The sequence below is a fragment of the Pinus tabuliformis genome, chromosome X, assembly GCF_031772625.1.
Source record: "Pinus tabuliformis cultivar Carrire ecotype Pingquan chromosome X, CPIR1, whole genome shotgun sequence".
NCBI lineage: Eukaryota > Viridiplantae > Streptophyta > Pinopsida > Pinales > Pinaceae > Pinus > Pinus tabuliformis.
This window is the reverse complement of record NC_142308.1, coordinates 955,013,245-955,034,397: the sequence shown is the minus strand read 5'-3', so window position 1 is coordinate 955,034,397 and position 21,153 is coordinate 955,013,245. Positions and strand designations below refer to the sequence as shown.

General features: G+C 36.6%; 1 protein-coding gene across 1 annotated transcript in view; it reads right to left on the bottom strand.

Annotated features, from left to right (window-relative positions):
• Positions 1-19,459, bottom strand: part of LOC149142862 (uncharacterized) — a 42,184-nt gene extending 22,725 nt beyond the window's left edge. Inside the window, exons 1-3 of the mRNA XM_089448070.1 lie at positions 19,258-19,459; positions 18,320-18,507; positions 17,495-17,727 (exon numbers count right to left, since the gene is read on the bottom strand). Coding sequence (XP_089304196.1) covers positions 17,495-17,727; positions 18,320-18,488 — 402 coding nt within the window. The 5' untranslated portion in view covers positions 18,489-18,507; positions 19,258-19,459. The remainder of the gene's footprint in view (positions 1-17,494; positions 17,728-18,319; positions 18,508-19,257) is intronic.
• Between the last annotated feature and the right edge of the window lie 1,694 nt (positions 19,460-21,153).

The window sequence follows — 21,153 nt, the reverse complement described above, 5'->3', positions numbered from 1 at the left end:
AAAAGCATAATTTGGCCACTCTCAACAGGAAATGTACCACAAAATGCAAAAGATGGTTGGGACATACAAATTTAGCACATGGGCAAAAGCCAAACATGAGCTCTACCCCTTATTTATGGCCATCACCCTGGTTCCTATGGGCCCTAGATGAGCCCCCTCCACATTAAGGAACCCATGATTGTCCCAACCCCTAGTGGGCAATGAAATGCCCCACCTTAAAAGGGGGTACCTACTACTATATCCTACACATCATGCTCTCATCCCCTGAGCCCCGAGAAGTTATGAAGACTAATCAACCAAAGGCAAAAGGCATATGAAGAAGGGTAGAAAAACAAAGGTTGGGGTAACTCATGTACCACGATTTTCTCCCTTCTACACTCGTATACCCAAGTGTGAGCTTCCTTCATTGTAGCTACCCTTGTACCATAACACGTGGCCTGGAGCATTCCCTTGATCCCCACTATGTTCCATCACTATATCACTTGCCACCTACCACCTGATGGATGTACCATGGACATGTCACCCCTTTAAAGGTTGAAACCATCTAATAGGATCCTTGGTTAACCCTCTTATTAAGCTTGGAGACACTTGTACATGCCAAAGCCCATTATGGAAGGGCATGCCACCATGAAGTGCCCCATTATTCCATGATTTGTAACCTCTTTTACTTGATTATTCTAATGATTTGTTGCATTTAAGGGCAAGGGGACGCATTGGACCTTATACAGAATTAGAGGTGGGTCTCCATTTGGGGATGGGTTCAAGCCCTCAAGAGGGCCACATTGGCACTTGTAGGGTGAGCATTGAGAGCCACGGGCCTCCACCATAACAGAGAGTACTTCACGGATTCCCAACACCACTCGGTGATTACTTGTGTTCCACGTTTTTGGATGAGGATGATGCACCCAGTTCACCATGTCCAGCCAACTTCACACTTGTACCACACACTTGGCAGAGGTTCCAGGGTCGAAATGAGGATGTGTCTCACTTCAGGAGACAAAGGGAGGGCTTATGTCATCATCCTAGTCCTTACAGATGGTTTACAGTCATTATCGATCCACTTGGAGACCCATGAGGATGTCCTGGTGCCCCCACACCCACTTGGGAGCACCACAATGACTTGCTTGGAAAACAACCCCTTGTCCACTATGTTTGGAGTACATTCTCTAACCATGGCACACTTTGGACTTCATTAGGCCTTCTCAATGGCCCAACAACTCATTATATTCATTATTTTGCCCTCTTAAGAGGCTATTCTTTGTATTATTGAGCTATCTCGGTAGGCTTGTCACCAAGTCATGTCATTATTATGTATTATTTTATTATTTGGGGCTAAATTAGGCTAATTAGGCAAATCGAATCCCCTTTGAGTTGTATATATCAAAGTTACTTGGGAGCGGGAGCGAAAACGAGGAACTGGAGTAGGAGCATGAGCGACATTTTCAGAAGCTCCCGGTTTGGGAGTGATTCGGGGAGCCATTTTATATATATATATATATATATATATATATATATATATATATATATATATATATATATTATATTTTGATGCATATATGTCAACAAAAGCATATAGAATGATGAATTAGATATAAAAAGCATAAAAAACATCGATTGAACCATATAAAAACAATCATCTAGAAGTTATAATCTTCATCAACCACGTCCGCAAGTTAGTAACATAGTAACATACAACATATTGAGTCTCATGATTCATCAATCTTAAAGTTTCAAGCTTTCAAAATTCAATATATAACATTTATCATCATTGATCACCAAAGTTGTACTTGTAAGCTAAGTGTAGCCATTACAACAAATAATATCTAACATGAAATGAAATGTTATAAAATGAAATGAAATGAAACAACTTTCGCGAAGCATCATATTCATAATTCATTACCAATGAGTTATAATTGCCAACTTCAAACTTAAATTATCATATATTGTTTACAAAAAATATCATAATAAATATGAAAGAGACAATAGTTATAAAAACTACTAGAAACTAGAAAAGACAAGTAAACCTATTATCTATTGCTAATGCTTGGACCTATTGCCGCCACGAGAAATGTCTAATTTTTTAGTCTTGTTGGAAAATTAGGATCTTTGTCATTAGTATCACCCTCTAAGCATTAATATCCAAAGGTATCTTTGTCATTGCCTCTGGATCTGTATAGGGATCTTTATCATTAAAATCACCCTCTAAGCATTAACATAAGATAAAAAAAAAAATATATATATATATATAGCATGTCAAGTCAAGATTTTGTTTGAGAGATGGGTACATTTTTAGTAAGGTCATGATAGAGGAATTCGACAACCAATGTCACTAACATCAAGGTACATAGAAGGATTGGTGCTCTTGATTAAATATGAGTTCCATACCCTAATACATGACAAAATCCAATGGAAACATTGCAATCCCCCCAATCCTGAAAAATTGACAAGTCTCTTGGATTTTGAATGAAATCTAAAATTCTACTTTCTCCATATGAAATCCAATGAAGTCGGAACTGTTGTAGCATTTTTTGGTTTTGGTAAGTTAAAATAAATTAGTCCAAAAAATGAAAATATTTTTCAAAAAATGTTAAGCTAGGATATGAACAAAAAAAATACTGAATAAAAATGTTAGGAAGTATTTTGATAAATATGTCCGTATCAAAGAAAATGTTAGAATAAATGCCCTAAAAAATGAAGGCAAAAATAAAATGTTAGGTTAGAGAGAAAAGCAAAAAGCAATAAACTCTGAAAGTGTTGCAAATCTAAATGCCACTACTTTTACTCTAATTCACTTTTGAAAATAAGAGTTGTGTACAGTTTGTTTAGATGCCACACTAGTTTATTTAATCCAATTATACAGTTTAATCATAATTGGATTTGTTTTAAATTGATTGTCATAGGTAGAAAATAAAATTGGCTCAACAATTTAATTTGAGCCAATGGAGAGAATAAGGTATAGGGGTAGATTATTAAAGAAAAGAAATATTGGGTTGCTAGCTTAAATGCACTCTGAAAAATAAGTAGAAAATGTTAGGATAAGCAAAGGGTAGGGAGAAAAAAGGTTGCAGAAATACAAGGTTGTTAAAGCATAAGCACATTTATCATGCTTGATCCAATGTTTCAGTGTGCATGAGAAGTTATGAAAGTGAAAAGATGTTCACTAGCTGATTTGATTAACTTCCCCTTATTTCATTTCGCACCACATACTTACTAATTTCCCATTATCCCATCATTTCTTATGAAAATACCATTTTCCCTTCATTTTCACCCTTGCCCTTTGGTTTCACACATTTTCCTAGCAAATTACCCTCCAAACTCATTCCCCTACCCAAAAACCCCTTTTCCCTAGTGTGAAACCCTTTCCCCTTGAAAAAATACCCTTTCCCCTCATTTTAACCTTTTTTCCTTAATTTTAACCCTTTTCCCTAGACATTTCCCTTTGAAAATCATCCCCCGCATTACTTAATTAACTCCGCCATATGCCTAAAAAACCCATAAAACCCCTATATTCTAAGTTTTGTGTCCCCCCCCCCGCATTACTTAATAAACCTCTGTTATATTCATATTTTCTCGATATATAAAACCTTTTAACCCACCACCTTGGTGCGGTTGACAAACCCCGCCGCATTTAACCCTAGTCCCACTCCATAAACCCATTCATTATATTTTTAACCCGCTTTATTCATTAATTAATTACAAATCCATTGTAATTATCCTTGAGCCCTGCTAATCTCCGCCCGATTTCCCTCCGTGCATTTCCACCGCGTGACAGCCGTTAGATCTTGCACCCCCAGATCTGATGGCACGCATCCATATCGCATTGATTTCTTTTCCGAGCTTTACCCACCCGAGAGCACGCGAGATTCGTGGTTTTTCTTGGGCCCCTTTCGATTACGTGGCAGCTTTACGTGAACTCGCGTGCTCTCATGGAAAAACCGCCCGACTACCAAAAGTGGTGCGATGAACCTTAATACTGCCTCCCTGCATGGGCCGAAACCATCCACTGTTCATTATGAAATTTCGTGCCAATTCTAGTCGTTACCCGTTAAAACGCCAAAGACCCTTGTTTTCACTCTTTTCACTCGTTTTCACTAAAAGCTGCCTAAGCCTGCTTGCACCGCCCTGAGCATCTGCAACCCAATTTCACCATTGTTTACCTCCCGAACACGCTCTGAACTCCGTCCACAGACTTTCCTGTTCCCTGAAACCATTATCACCTCCCTGCCAACCTATGTTTTTATTAATAAATTTTTTTATTTTGCAAGTGATTAGAAAGCCAGAAGCTTGAATAAACAGTTTTGATATTAGTTCCAAAACCTGTTTACTCCAAGATTCGTAAAGAAATCTACTCAAAAGGCTTTATTTAGAAGGAAAAGACAATTATACACGAAGCAAAAGAAATCATTTACACAGACGCAATAACTGTTAAAACAGAGATAAATCACCAACAGCGTATCACATTTTCACATGAAGTCAAACATGTCTTTAGTGAAATTCACTTTTACTAAAGACATAAATGCAAGATAAGAGTAAAAGATACCAGATGATGTGATTTACTGTGACTGGTAAAAGTAAAAGCAAGTGATAGAGCATTCATTGTAAAAAACTACACAGAGGAGACAGATAAAGAAATACAAGTCAAAGTGTATCAGATGAAAGGTCATCAGTAAATATGACATCCAGCGTGAAAATCGAACAACATTCAGCTTTTGGAGGAACAATCAGCCAGCTTCAACAATTTTCAGTTTTTTCAACGATAGTCACCAACAGCGCAGCATCAAAATAGTGCCAGATCAACTAGCAGTCTTTATTTTGATTTTATAATAATCTATTTTTGTAAAAACAGTTTAGGATATTTTCTTAGTTCTACTATTGTATAAATAACTCTCTTCACGAGTTATTAAGGGTTGCACCCTTGAAGAAGCATTTCTAAACATTTGATGTACTTGACTTTTCTAGATCATTAATACAAAGCAAAGGATTCTGAATTCTGTTTTACACAGTTTGTGTTTCCTGTAAGTTTTTCCAGTATTACTCATTATGTTTTTCTTCATATTCTTATGTCTTACAGAGATAACTAGGTAGGAATAATTGGGTTTCAATCTATTCCTATAAGCTTTTGAAGTGATAATCTATAAAGAGAATGAATTAATGGACTGTTTGTTTAATTAATTCCCTCTGAATCAATAAATCATCAGCATCTTTTGTAAGCTTAAGCATATTCTCTTAAACCTTCTGAACATAGTTTAAAGGTTTTCATACTTATGATTATTTAATTTTCAATTTGAAAATTGTGATAATCATATTATTTCTCTGTTTCTGCTCGCCACCATACAAGCTATATCACTGTGTGAAATTTTATAGCAGCCCTCTACTTTGATATTAATATTATTCACAAGGTTAGGCATTACAGTGTTACATCTGTTTCATACATTGGTCCTCCAAATTAAAACAAAACCCCCAAAACAATTATCTTAGATGCTCTGGCATGATAGCTGACCATTATCATCTCAGAGATACAACAGGGACCACTCTCAAACATCCTGGTAACGTGAATTGGGAGCGGGTTCATGTGGGGAGAGGGCAGGGGGGGCGCTCCTTCGCAACCCTGATATAAATAGATGAGAGGTGATTCATTTCTCTCATCATCACTTGGATTTCGGTTTAGTAGCTACTTGGAGAATCTTGCATTCCCTTTTGGAGGACGAGTTTGATGAATTTTGATGTTTGGATTCTATCTTCTTAGTCTTGGAGCTTCATTATTAGCATAATTTGATGATTGGATATACTCATTTATACATGTAAGTGACTTGTTTCATGTTTATTCTTGTTATTTACTTTGTCACAGAATGTTGCTGGGATTTTCGCTATCTAGGTCTGAAATTTACTGTTATTCTACGCAAAATTGTGGTAATTTTGATCTTTTGACATGTTCCATCATTGCATGTGTCATGTATGAATGGGTGGATGTTTCTATAGATTATTTTTGTTGAATACATCTTGATAAGTCATCAAACATTGCACATTGAAGTATAAAGTCCTTAGGTAGCTGCTCTCATGCCCTAATTGCCATGCAAAGTTGCCTAAATGCCTCCTTGATCGGGTATAGTTTTCTCCAAATCACAAGTTAATCTTGACTCCATCTCTCCCAAAGGCAAGGCACTAATCCATCCACTGGTGGTCACCTAAACGCTTATTTTTCTTGCCTCCTTCCCCTTCTAGTCCTAGCCTTAATAAGTCACCTAGAGCATCACATAAATTCCATTGTAGCCATCAAAACACCTCGATTTCTGGCCCATAATTGCACTAGCGTTTCCTATAGAGGCCCTCCAAATTTGAAGCAATTTCGACAGTGGGATCTCGAGATATAGCAAGCCCTAGCTTGCCCTAGGCTTCCCTTGGCTAGTGTCCCCATTTAGATCAATGTACTCAACCCTCAAAAGAAAATTTGTCCTTTGATCCTCTTCTCTCCCATAATTAGTTAAAGTGCTTCCTTGGTTGATCAACTTCATAGCCTTGACCTAATTCTGGGTCCATTTGGTCCTTTGTGGTCCCACAACTTTACAACTCTACTTTCACAAAGATCACATAGAGGCCAATTCTCCAAAAGGACTTTCGATCTAGGAAACCTCTTGGCAAGATATACTTGCAAACTCTAGCCTCAGTAATCCTCTTAGCCCTTCCTAGAGAGTATATCACCTTGCTTTTCAAGCAAGAAAGCCATATAATTGAGTCTCTCTTGTGAATAAGCCTTTGGAATCTCTCCTTATCCTCTTATTGATCCATTCATTTAGTGATTCCCCTTATATCGAGTCTCCTCCCATCGATGAAAATCTGTAAAGAGCAGGGAGCCTTAGTTGAGGTGACAGTGGGCTATCACTCTATTGTTGCCCCTTGACCTAGTAGTTGCTCTGTAGGATCCCCTCATAGAAACCCTACTAGTTTGAGCGGTAACAAGGCCTACTTATGTAATAATATCAAGTTTTTATGCACTGAGTTATTGTTGGATGAACGCTAAGATAATCACTCAACCACTTCCCCTCAAATAAGTAGTTAGAACTTAGATCTAACAATCATTTGCAATATCTATAAAAGAGGCAAACATTATTGCAATGTTGAACTAGAGCTAATGTTGAATATCTTATGAAGTTCCTCTTATTGTTAATTCTCCATTCTGGTTATTATTGTGACCATAGTCTTATTCTTATATGGTATCAAAGCGTTGCCAGAATAGATCCCTCATAGAAAAGAAGCCACCAGACAAAAAATCATATCGATTAAAGAGCTAGGACACCATTGTTGAGGTATCTCAGTTGCCACAGGAGCCAAATCACTGTGTTTGCATGTTGAGTCATAAGACTACAAATCATATGAAAGGAGAATATAATATATATTATATACATAAAAGTTGTCATGTCTGTCAACCTCCAAGGAGTTGCCAGATTCAAAGATCAAGAGTAGCAATTTCACCATATTTCAACTATCATGTGAAGATATTCAATGCAATGATTTTGCTATTTATAGTCCCCACTCACTTCCCACTCTGACCTAGGTGTTGTCAGAATCTCTGATTGGGCCTCACATACAATCCTATCGACGAACTTTTCACCTCACCCTCTGCACTTTGATTTTCACATGCTTACATCCTCTTTCTACCTACTAGATTACCACCTTCACTCACTCTTATTAGAAAGGACCCATGCTTTCACTTGTGGGCTTTAGATTGCGATACATTTTCTCTCAGCCTTCAACATTTAGCCTTATGGATCTCCTATTCTAACACTTTGCATATGTTTCAATTAGAGCCTCACGTGTGTCGTGGATGTAGGTGGGCTCCAAGCATTTGCCATATTATGCATGACAACAACAAGAGGCTTGAGGATATAATGGCCAAAAAAATCGATGTCCATGTGCATCCCTCATTTGACTTTAAAAGCATTGATGTATGTTTTGGTGATCCATCAAGTAACTTTCTTGGCACAAGCCTCAAGTCTTTTCTCTATATATGCCTTAAGTTGTTATAGATGAGGGTGGGATCGCTGTAAACTAACTATTTGGGGTGGATGAGGATGGGCTAGTCATTTAACCATCTGAGAGCTAGTCAGATGAGTGAAGATCGATCGCATTTTTTCCGAAGATGTTTTTTTTAACACGCTCACTTTATGCTCAGGAATTTTTTTGTGGTGGAGTAACATAGCCATCTTCCCTCTCCTTTCAGAGTTGGATGACTCAAGAAAGCAAAGTCAATTGCTCTAGAACTTCCTCTTTTGGGATTTGCAAAGGCCTATTACATGCTCCCTTCAAGGGATGGTAAGGAAGAATGAAGGCATAAGCCTGTTGTAGTAATATCCACTTGTTTAAGTGGGTTTAAAATTTAATAAATAAAAAAGTGTAATCGTTGGTGGAGTCTATTCATGGTAATCGTTACAAGGTTACTTAGTTCTTACCAAAAAAAAAAGGCCATACATCAATTAATTATAAAATTATGTCAGTGATCTTATTAAAGGGAAGCTTCATACATCAATTAATTGTAAATTTTGTGTTAGTGGCCTTCTTAAAGAGAAGCTTAAAGGATTAGCAAATTTATCTCTTACTAAAGATAATTTGGATGCATGGATAGGGCTCTGCTAAAGAATTTGCATTTTAATAAAGCACAAACTTTGAAGATAATAAGGGATGCAGTGGAAGACAAATAGATGTTCAATAGTCCAAGATGATTGTGGATGGGAGAAACCATACCTCATTGGGATTATGAGACATGCATGTGTGGATTGTTGTCTGATAGTTCAAGGGAGATCCGAGATCTAGAAGTTAAACATCATACCTTTACAAGGGTTACAGGACATTTCAAGTGCTAATGTTGTCCACTTATGCTAGGAAACTTGCATCACAACTAGAAGACTATACCTTTTAGTGGAATAGAGAGTCGCTTAAAGGAGTCTCACTAGTCCAACCAATGTTTTCAAAGACAGACTCTAAACAATGTCAACTTCTAATTTTAGTTGTGTCAATGAGTGTTTGCTTTCAATGAGTTTTGTTTTAAATGTAGTAATCCTTAAGAGGGGGTGTTAGTTTACCAGGCTTACTTCTATAATAATATCACATTGTTATGCATCGAGTTATTGGCAAATGATGGTTGAGATAATCACTCAACCACTTCTCGAATAAGTAGTTAGATCTAATAATCACTTGCAAGCTCTATAAAAGAGGCAAATGTTATTGTAATGATGACATTGAATAATCTTCTTAAGTTCCTCTCATTGTGCATTCTTCATTGTGGATATTATTGTGACTTCGATCATATTCTTACATGGTTTTATTCTTGTTCTCAAAATTCAATTTTTTACTTATTAGAAGCTACACGATTTTGTTGGCATAACAATCTTCTCCCTTCATGGGAATCTCCTAACTATGTGATACGGGGCAATCTGAACCCTGTGAAGGGTTTCACCGGTAGATAATTGTCTCTACAAAACATAACTAGAGATCTTTGTACTAAGTGAAGTGATTTTAGAGCTAAACCACTTACTAGAATTTGTGATTGGTGACTCACATGGAGGATAAAACGATAGACTACAAATAGATCTGACTGCTAACAAAATTTAGTGTTGGAAGACACCACATTCTCTACAATAGATCTATAATAGAAAAATATCTATAGACTATAAGAGATCTATAGATACAACATATCGGCCTCGAGCTAAAGATTCTATGAATATTTTGACTTCAATTTATTTTTTAACAAAACCATGCCATAAATAAACCCATCAAATCATGTGATTTTACAACAAAGCATATTAAATTTGAAAGAAGAACTATGAAAGCATAAAGAGAGTTACACAACCTTGCTTGGCTTGAAGATGTCACTAGTGTGCCTTCTCTTGTTTTGATGCATGTTCATCTTAGTATCATTGGCTACACATCTCATGGATCATTACCATGGAGAAGCATTCAACCTAGACTACTCACAATGAACCTCTCATACATAAACTACCATGGAAGGCCCTTTGTACTAAATAGGCTTTGATACCATGTTAAGAAATAGAGCACAAGACAAGAATCAAGAATTAAGTGGGAAAGGCTTTAAGCTATTCTCAACACATGTATTCATCCGATGATGTCAATATATGTACATGTATTTGATCATCTCTAGATCTCATTGACAACCCATCAATGGATAATGACAACAACTCATCAGTAGATTGAGATGACAACTCATAAAAGGTGATCTTAAACTTTGTGATTGTCTAGGGGCTCAATCTAACAATCGGTAGCTATTAGTTCTAGAAGCCTAATCTACAAATACATGGGCATCTAGCCTTTGAAAAAAACTTTCCACAATTGTATCATGGCAAAGTAGAAACCCAAAGGAGGGTTCATGCTCTCTCTTTTGGGTCATGGTTACTTCCTGGTCATTCTTGAATTATAGAGTGAAAGAGAAAAGTGTTCAACTCAAGGCCATGGCTCCTAAACCGTGCAAGACTCTTTATGAGGCTTTGGTCAATAGGTTTTGATCCACATACAAAAGCCCCTACCATTACTTTGGTTTGGATAAGGTTTCCCTTCTCGCCCTTCGTGTTTTGGAATAAGTATTGCTTCAAAGTTCAAACTAACAAATGTTGACTTGGGCACCTATATCAAATTCTTCAAAATGACCCGGGAAAGAAAAATGACAAAATATGCAAGGATTTGTGTTAATCTACATCTAAATAGGTAAATCCAAGAGAACATTTTGATCAAGCTCGGAGAGAAGGAACATTGCCAATAAATGGGTTATGAGGCCATGCCTTTCAAACGGAAAATGTTCCATGACTATGCTCATTTGAATAGCAAGTTCTCCTTCAAACCTCAAAAGAAGTTCATTTATGCTATGGTTTTAGATCTCAAAATGGCTAAAAACATAGATGGCAATAACACGTAGGTAAGTCAAAGCAGGTATAGTTTTTTTCATTTGAACCAATTGAAAATCTTCATTCAACAAAAAAAATTGGAGAGAACAAAACTTGGGAGGCAATTCAAGGGTTGTTGAAATAGATCCCACCATCAAGAGGAAAGGATGCCCCAAAGATTATTGCACCTATGGAGGAAGATAATCCAAATCCCGAAGGGGTGAGCATGTATTCCTATAATGAAAAATCATCTATCCTTTGAGATCAACAAGCCCTAGACCTCGATATGAGGAACCCTCACATTAATCCAATCATTCAGATGATTCATATGTGAATCCTTTAAAGGTATCTCCTATTACAATCAAAAACAAAACCCTAATAACACCCCTTAGCCTTAGGGGTGTTAGTACAAATCTAGTTCATAATGGGGGCAAAAAAGCAAGTGCACAAGGCTAATAATGAGAAAAGAGAAGAGGCAATGATAAATTTAGCCAATGAATCTCAAAAATCTATCAATGACTTCATGAAAAAACCCAAATCTTAGTCCAACTAGGGCATTTTATCAAGATCCCTAGCATCTTTAGCTCCTGTTAATAAGTTAATAAGTTAATAAGACTTTCTTAGAATATTAGGGGAATGGACCCTAGTAAAAAACAAAGGAGCTTTAGAAGGAAAATTGATCTTGAATACCTTCATTGTGTTTTTATTCAAGAGTCCAAAACTAGGAGCAAAATGGAACACATTAGGAAGGTAATCTCGCAGCAAGTTGAAACTATATACTTAGATCTAGCGGGTAAAGAGCATAGGCATAACATTTTGGTTCAATTGTGGACCAATTGAAATATTGGAGGTTCATCCTAGCTATTTTTAGATCATGCTACATGTTAGATTCAAACCATGGAACTGCTTTTTCTACCTTACAAATTCATATGGTCCAACTCCCGTTGTCCTCAAACCACCTTGTTCAAATCAGTTATCCAAAGAACAAAGAGATCTTGAATGATCTACCATGAAGTGGTGGGGGAGACCTCAATCTAATTTTTGGCTCTCATGAAAATAAAGGAGGGATATCATGGACATCATAATGCCATTCTCTTAGACTTTATCCAAGAGAATGCCTTAATAGATATTGTAACATGAATGGCAATTACACATGGAACAACAGGAAACATGGCAAGGAGTTTTGTCATCAAAAGGCTAGACTTCTTTCTAGCTAATAAGAGTTGGATAACAGTTTCAACATGGAATCCTTTATTCTGAGAGCAGCTCTCTCATACCATTGGTTAGTGACTTTGGAAATGACCAAAGATGAAAAACCTACTTATATTTCTTTCATGTTTGAACAAATGTGGTCATCCCCTCCCATATTCATGTCTAAAATCAATGAGTGATGCACTAAATACAAAGTTGAGCACCAATGGGACTACTTGCAAATCGATTCCAAACACCAAAACTCCAGAAGCCAGAGTTGGCGATGGGACTTGCTGTCATATTGCTTGTATCCTAAGGATCCAAGATGTTTATCTTGCACGGGAAACTCCAATACCTATGAAACAAGCTTGCGATCTAGAATAAAGATGTCTTTGGTAATATTTTCAAAGACAAACTACGTTCATATCTAAATAAGAAGAAAATTATGAGGAAGAAATTGTTTATCAATAGAAACCTCAAATACAACGTCATGAATAAGGGGATAGGAACTTTAGATTATTCCATGAAGCATGCCTTAGTAGATGATCAACTAAACCATATCTCTAAGATCATGGATAACTCAAAAAATTCTATGGAAGCACATGCGAATATGTGCACCAAGGCATTCAACCTCTTCAGCATCCTCTTATCAAACCAAGGTCATAAAAATCCTATTAAAAAGAGTCATATCCTTTATTCAAGTCCACAACTTGTATCTAAGTAAGCAAATGACAAAATATTGAAACCAGATAGTGAGCAAGAATTGCATGACATAGTCTTTTCTATGAAGAAATGAAAGGCCCCTAATCTGAAGGATTTCTCAGATGATTTATTTCAAATAGTACGGGACATTATCTAGATTGGCCTCCTAAATGTGGTGGAGGAATCTCAAGAATCTAGAACTATGCTTAAGGCAATAAATTTTGCTTTCCTCACTTTTCTTCCTCCGAATAAATTTTCATATTTTCAAATAGTTTCAGTCATATTTATTTACAACAGATAATTCAATGTACAAAATTATCACTAAGACCTTTACTTCTAGGTTGAAACCTTTGTTGCACATTATCATTTCCAAAAAACAAGGGGAATTTGAAGCAATTCATCAAATCTCTATCCACTCTCCTTTTACTAGAAATAAGATGGTGTTCAATCAAATTTGACCTAGCAAAGGCAAGAAATACAGTAAGGTTTTCTTCAAGAGTTGTTCTCTAAGTTAAGTTTCCCAAATCCATGGATTAAGTGGGTGTCTAGTCGTTCTTCTATAGCCTCCTTTCTAGTGTTCATCAATGGTGCCCACTCAACTTTCTTTAAGCCATCTCAAGGTTTGAGACAGGGATGTCCAGTATCCCCTTTCTTGTTTCTTACTCTTATGGAATCTTTGTTCACGTCTTTGGTCAAATCTAGAGAGGAGAGAGTTAATAGAGGAATAAAAATAGCTTCAAGTGTATAGCCAATATTTCATTTCCAATTCATGGATGATATTATGTTAATGGAAGAATCCAATATAAGAGAAGCAAGAGCCTTTAAAATGATTTTGGAGGTCTTTCAGGTATAATTTGGCCTAGATCAACCCTAAAAAAATATACACTCTTCTTCTTAAAGACCAATATGAATCAATCAAAGAATCATCGATATCTTGGGGTTTAAAAAGGGTGATTTCTCTTCCAAATACCAAGGTTATCCCATCAAACCTCTAGTTGTGCTCAAATTAGATGGCACAACACCATAGAAAAAAAATCAAAAATAAAATGAAGGCATGGGCCAATGGAGATCTTTCTTTGGTTAGAAGATTGGTTTGCATTATTAACAATCCTTATTACTTGTATTTCCCTTACTTCTACTCTTCTTTCTCACAAAGTGACACAAATGGAATTTTAACCATTCTCATAAAATTCTTAAGAGTTGGAGCTAAGAAAAAAAGGAAATGGCTCCACCTTCTTGTCATTCTAAAACAAGGCACTAATCACTACAGCAACAATTTTATAAGTCAATACAAATGGATTTTAAGGTTCAAAGGAAAAGTGACCCCTTCCACAGCTAGCCTATTTGCAAAGCAATTTGTAGGCGACACCATGTCTTTTGCAGCAAAATTCCACACTCTCTAGCAATTCCTCCTCTTGCAACTCAATGCAAATCGAACATCGATCTATTCTTTTCTCTCACATGCCATGCTCCTAAAGCTGAGATTTCCTCTTGGGGTTGCTCCCACTTGCCCATAGAAATCCTTCAAGAACACCTTTGCTACTTCAAGTTTGGTGAGTAGTCAATCTTTAGTCCACTCATTTCAGGCTCATATTATGAAAAAGACAACATCCATCCCCTTCACTCCCATGGGCAATAAAGCACTTGAGCAAATAGTTTTTTATCTCCAACATAGCCTTATCTATCAATTCAACAGGGTCTAGCCCCAACTTCTTGATTCACATAAATGGATTTCTCACACCTAGAAGCCTCTAATCCAAGAGGAACTTTTTATCCACCTTTGTGCAATAGGTTTCTTCACAGTGAAATTTGACTTTAACTCAAACAAGAATCTTGTTTTGAACTTGGGTCTTAATTTTGGGGCAAAGTTGGCATGCGCATGAAACCATGATCCCTACCTTCACTCCTTTTTTAGTTGTTCTTTTGACAATATGGCTACCCAATCTCTCCAATACTAGTCATACAAATTCTTGAGCGCAATTGAGAATGGTATTTGTAAATTTTACTTTCGCTACAACAACAAAAATGAAGAGGCATATCATTGACTTCCTTTATTAGGATGTGTTGACATGGGCTTTTCTAAAGGCCTACTACACAACCTCCAACTAGTAGAAAAGGTTTATGTTTGGAACCATAAAATTGACTACAGAAACGCTACATTTACATGTAGAGGAAGGTTTGAAGTAGGACAAATGAGTCACCTGTAACCTCAAGGTTTGTACAATCAATGGCTTTCAAGACCAAACAACAAAGCTGCAAGAACCCCACGTGGTAGAAGAGAATCACAAAATAGCACCATCCGATAGGGAAGGATCCTCCCCTGGAAGAGTCTCTCAACCCTCAAACAGTCACCCCTCTGGAAAGTTCACTGAACTGATTCATAGCTCAGAAAGAACCCCGTTTCCTAGTTCTATTGGTAGGGTGTGTGTAAATACATTTATTGGTAGGGTGTGTGTAAGTTCACTGGACTGACTCATAGCTAAGAACCCTCTCGCTATGCAAAAATCTCCAAACCTAAACCAAGATGGTGATGAAATAAAATCTGTAAATGTCTTTGGTCCTTTACAAGAGCCAAAATAGCAATCATCAAAGTTTAATGAAGTAACTAGGACCTAACAACAATAGAGGATATACTTACACACCCTGCCAATAGATCTAGGAAACTCTGACATTGTGACTCAAAGCAATGACATGAAAGCTACAGCAGGCAAGGACTCAAAAAAGTTGGAATTAGCATGCAGATTTGTGGATCCTGGAGTGGAAGACTCTAAGGGGGTTCAAGCAAAAGACACCCACATGCATGCACCAAACACTCCATTCCAGAAAACCTACAAATAATGGACACAGGTAACTAGTTAAGATCCAAAAAGACCTAAAAACTCATTGAGCACGTGACTAGGTCCCAGATGTTGAAAAAAAATCAATGTATTGTTTTTGTCTGCCATAATATCATCAATTTGTAAAAAACAACTTTGTGCATTATTGGTAAGGAAGAATCTTAGAAAGGAAACCAAAAACCGTAAACCAACCAAATATCTCACCGTAAACCAACCAAATATCTCATTTCGGATGTGGAAAAAATCTTTTGGATATCAAGAGCAAAAAACTTGAACTGTAGTGGGTGCTGTTCAGGTATAGATGCAGCATTTTTTTCGGGAACATAATCATGGCCATTATGTTTTGGTAAAGACTAGCAAAGATATTTTCACTTGAGGCCACTATCCAGTCTATAAATCACCATTAATCTATGCCTAGCCCATCTAACACAGATCTTGGTATTCTGATTTTCTTTCTCCAGTGCAGAACATGATAATAGTGTTTCTTCTAAGCTGTAGACGGTACACATCCTAAGGAACTATAACACTTCAACTTGCCGCTAAATCACAGGCTGACAGACTGGTTTCCCAACAAACTTAAAATGAACATCTATTTTTATTTTATGGGTAGCAATAAAATATTTAGTTGGAAAATTAAAAATTTAGCAAACATGAGTTGTAATTAATACATTTTTTCCTCTGTTACACGGGAACCGTTCCCAAGGGTTGGGAAACCCGTTCCAATGGTTCCTGCGCTCCTGGAAGCTTTGGAACTGTATGGGTATGTTCTCTTTTCAGCGGGAGCTCCAATGGGAGCTTGGGAAAGTTCCAGGAGTTTTGAAGACTGTTTTTATTGGAATTCTGGTGTTCCCTGAGGTTGGGGGATACAAAGCCTGTAGAGAAATATGTTGAACTGCCCACAAAACATGAGCCTAAGTTGAAACCTTCGCAAGAAGAAAGGCCAAAGACATCCTTTACACTGATATCCTTAATTGAGAAACTGGAGCAATCTCTTGATGGTTTAAGGAAGTGTGTGGCACATCGCTGTAAGGGCGATATCTGGGATGTCATGCTGATGAGTATTTCTTTTATTGTTTATGTATATATATCGCAAAAGATTGTGTGTGCATATTGAATGTGGCAGTCAATGCTTAAACATTAGAGTTGCTTTACTTTTTCTCTTAAGAATAACTAGAGAAACATATGTAAAATTGTTCCTTTGTATTTTTAAGCCAGATTGTTTCAAAGACTCACCATGTGTCGTAATGAATTTGACATTTTAATATTGCATATATATAAAAGGGAGAGACTCAGGGAGAGAGACACCCAAAGAATATATTTATATATAAGAGAGATTATATATTTATTATTTATATATTTAAATTGATTTTAATATTTGAATATTTTGATTCGATATTAATTTTGATTATTATGTAAATTATATAATTAAAAAAATATTTTTTTATTTTTTTATTTTTAATTTTTTTATTATATAATATTACCGCTCCCGATTAGCCCTTTCCTGTAAATTTTTGGGAAGCCTCTAACCATTCCCAACACCCATACCCAAGTTCCCAACATTCCCACGTTCCAGAAACTCATGCAACATAGATTTTTTCTTATTGGAAGGACACAATTTAGCAAGCATAAATCTCAATTAGTAAAAAATCTCTTATAGGAAGAAGGCTATTAGTCATAACTTATAACTGCATGTTTTCATTGCTTTGATTTAGTTATGCTAGTAGGTCTTAAAATTTATATTTTCGTTTGATGTTTGATCTTATTTTTCTCACATAGGCAAGATATCTACCCATAAAGCATAAGCATAGAAACACTCAAAGAAATTGCATCAATAAATCAGCAATTATAATAAGCTCTTACAAAGATGAAACCTACCAATGTTGCACCCTCAGTAACAGCACGTCGAGTTTGTTCCCGTTCTTCATAGGATTCTTCTTCGTGATTCGTATCACCTTTTCGCTTTCCTCCAGACCAGGACCAATCCTGTTCTACAGGTTCCTTTGCCCTTGGAGGAGGAACGTTTAAAACTGAAGGCCCACCATAGTATCCATGCCTACTTAATGCTTCATAGTCTACGGTGGATTTTCTTCCCTCTCCTTCATGCTTACCTGAAACAGACAAGACCTTGTAGAGTGTAAGGCTTGGCACTTACTTCAAAAACTAACTGATGTACAATTTCAATAACACAAGACAATTCAATACTCCTACTACGCAAAGAGATCAAACAAGAAAAACAATGGTATTAGGGTACAGAAAAATGTTAAGATAAGTGGTTATCATGTTCTACAAAATTTGTCAATGAATCAAAATGCATTGGATAGATGGAGGAATTTAAAGATTGTATAAGAAAATTATGCATAGTTGCAAAATACAGAATAGTTCTTCTGAGAAGGCTATGCATATGACCCATTTTCTCAAACCTGCATCTTTCTGAGCATAGTAAAGATCTATAGGAGTTCAAGATATGGTTTTGAATCAGGTGGTTGTTTGGTAGCACTTGAAAACAAAATTGTCACCACATTAAATCACATTGCATTGTTTCACTTTCATGGGTAACAGTCCCTAGCACCTGTGATAACCCAATAAATGGAAACCAAAGCCTCAGCAAATTCTGAAGGATCTTGCTGGCACTTTCGTTCGTTTCACAGTTGAATTATAAGCGAAAATGCACTGAAGGAGATTAATAAACTTAAAACATACCAGCAGTTGAAAGTGCTCCTTGAGCTGTTTTCCCCCTTGCTTTCTTGATCGTCTGGTTTCCTTCTGATTTGTCATCCTGCTCTGAATCCGAACTGGAAGAATCCCCATCTTCGTCACTGGAAAGGGAAGAGAGGGGATCCATAGCATTCCAGGGTCGTGCTCCCTTCATGGCAAATAGGGCCCTAATACTGTTCATTTGCACCCAATTTCCACAACAGTCAAGCGAGGATAGAATGTCATTGAATCAAAAATACTGTTGCCTAAATTTTAAAAAACCATAGAGCAAATTGATCATCACGAAACCCATCTCGAGTCCATGAAACTCGAATAAAACTCATGTGGACTCCCTTCGGCATATCAAAACCAGATATATGATTCCATATTGCCACAAAACCCATCTGAACTCCGTGAAACCCTAACAGAAAAACCACCCAGTATTGAAGCCTACTCAACTGCTAAAATTCAGAAAAGGCCAAAGACTGGTTAGGCGGACAAATAATCAATGTGTAGAAATAAAACATCTAAGCGAAACGTGGTGACACTCCGTCAAACATTTACTAAAATTCATCGACCCCAACTGTTCTGCCCCACCTAAATGAGTTATGTGAGACATTAAACATGAAGGAACGTTTCGAAGCCCTCGGCATGAAAATCTAATTCTTCGCATTAAACACATACTAGCTTTTACATTTACAATTACCAAAACGACCCAGAAAACTAATTTTTCTGACAATGGTGAGGCCTAAATGCTGCAGGATGAAACAAAAGCCCCTTGATAAAAACCCAAAGGGAAAAAGTGGAGGGAAAGTGCATGAACATAAACCGGAAATGCCCATGGGGATTGACGTTCAATGTTTGCATGGTAAACAGATTTGATTTGAAAAAATTACAACATCCTCATAGTCCATAGAATACAACAAAACGCGGAGAATTCTTACCCTGCAACTCTGCAATTTAAGATACAGATTGGTGTGCAATTTCGACCGCCGATAGCCCAATTAAAATGCCTCTGGTATCGGAATCATATATACCATAGAATGGACTTCTCGCTACTCTGTGTAAACGCACGTGGTATGTCGATCGGCTCAATTAAATCAAAACCATTACCAACGTTAGTATACATTACACATTTAAAGTCTTTCATCGTGAAAAGTTGTTTGCAAAACCCCTATGGTCAAACGAATACTATATATATATGAGTCACTTCTATTCACTGGAATATCCCATGAAACAAACACGAGAGGAAGATGATTATTTTTGGATGGTGAGCTATTTTGTTGTTAAATAGAATGAAAATGAGTTTTGTGAGTGTATATTTCCGCACCTTGTAGTCATGTTGATATAAATTTATTTGAGTTTGATGATGGGTGGTGAGACCACTCGAAACATAGGATATTAGTAAACTCGCACAAAGTATATATCCAGAAATTTATATCAACATGACTACTAGTTGTGGAAATATACACTCACAAAGCTCTTTTTCTTTCCATTTGAGAGCAAGGTAGCTCACCATCCAAAAATATTCATCTTCCTCTCACTTTGGTTTCATGGGCTATACTAGTAAATAGAGTTGACTCATATATATAGATGTATAGTATTTGTTTGACTCTACTTGAGTCCCCGATGATGGGTGATGAGGACTCAATTAAAGCTTACTTGAGTCCTTGATGATGGGTGGTGACACCACTCAAAATGTAGGACATTAGTAAACTGGCACACAACATATATCCAGAAACTTATATCAAGAAGAACAGTGTCAAATTATGGTTAAGATGTTTTAAGAATATGATGTGGAATAAAACAAGCTAATTATGTTTTTTTTACAACGTGTCATAGGTAGTGAATCTAGTAAAAATAAGTCCACGGGGCTTTGGATTGACGGTGAATGGGTGCACTGTTAAAGCACTCCTTGCGATAGGTCACTGGTTCAAATCCCCTGTGGGTGCTTACCTACCAAAAAAAAAAAATCTAGTAAAAATAAAATAGGGGTATTCAACATAGTTTTATGGTTAAAATTTCGATAGTATAGTTTTTCTTCTCTTTTTGGGCTTTGAGAATGATGCAAAACTTCATAAAATACTTAAATAGCATGAAATAATGTTCTTTCTAGATTTTTAAATTTGTTGGATTATAACAAAAAAGAAAGAAGTTTTCCAAGCCATTTTGCATAATGCATATGATGTATTATTAATGTAAAGTGTGTATCATATGAATATGGTAGAGTAGGATTCTTTAGAATTATTGAGGAGATTCCCACTCATAAACTCATTCATTGTTTCATGGAGGATAATTGACAATCCATGTGAGAAGCCTCTGACAAGAACCTGATCGAAGACATAAAGGTAGTGGAGAATTTATGGCCTTTGGTCTACATCACAAAGATTTTAGAAATAGACGAGGCTTGCATAACACGCAATATTTAGGTGGACTCTACATCAAGTTTCGCACAAATGAAATATGTGAGGAACTAAGGCATTTCAAGGATGTGGTTTCCATTGTTGACAAATGCAAATAGTTGGATACATGAAGAGCATATGACTACAAGTTCTCCGTGGAAGGTTATAGAAATAAGTCTAGTGTTTATATCCATAACAGTGGCATGAACGTTGGATTGGGTCATCAATATAAGCCTCTCTCAAATGTATTATGCTCATAAAGGTAAGTTTTCCTTTGTATTCGTGAGTGGAATTTTGAGGTTAGATATTTATATGAAAATCAAAGTATTTTTGGCTCAATATACCATCATTATCTCGCTAAGTCCTAGATTTGTTTTTATTATAAATAGCAAATACGCATATCGTTAATCAAATCAAGTGGCTTAGATTATGGCTTTC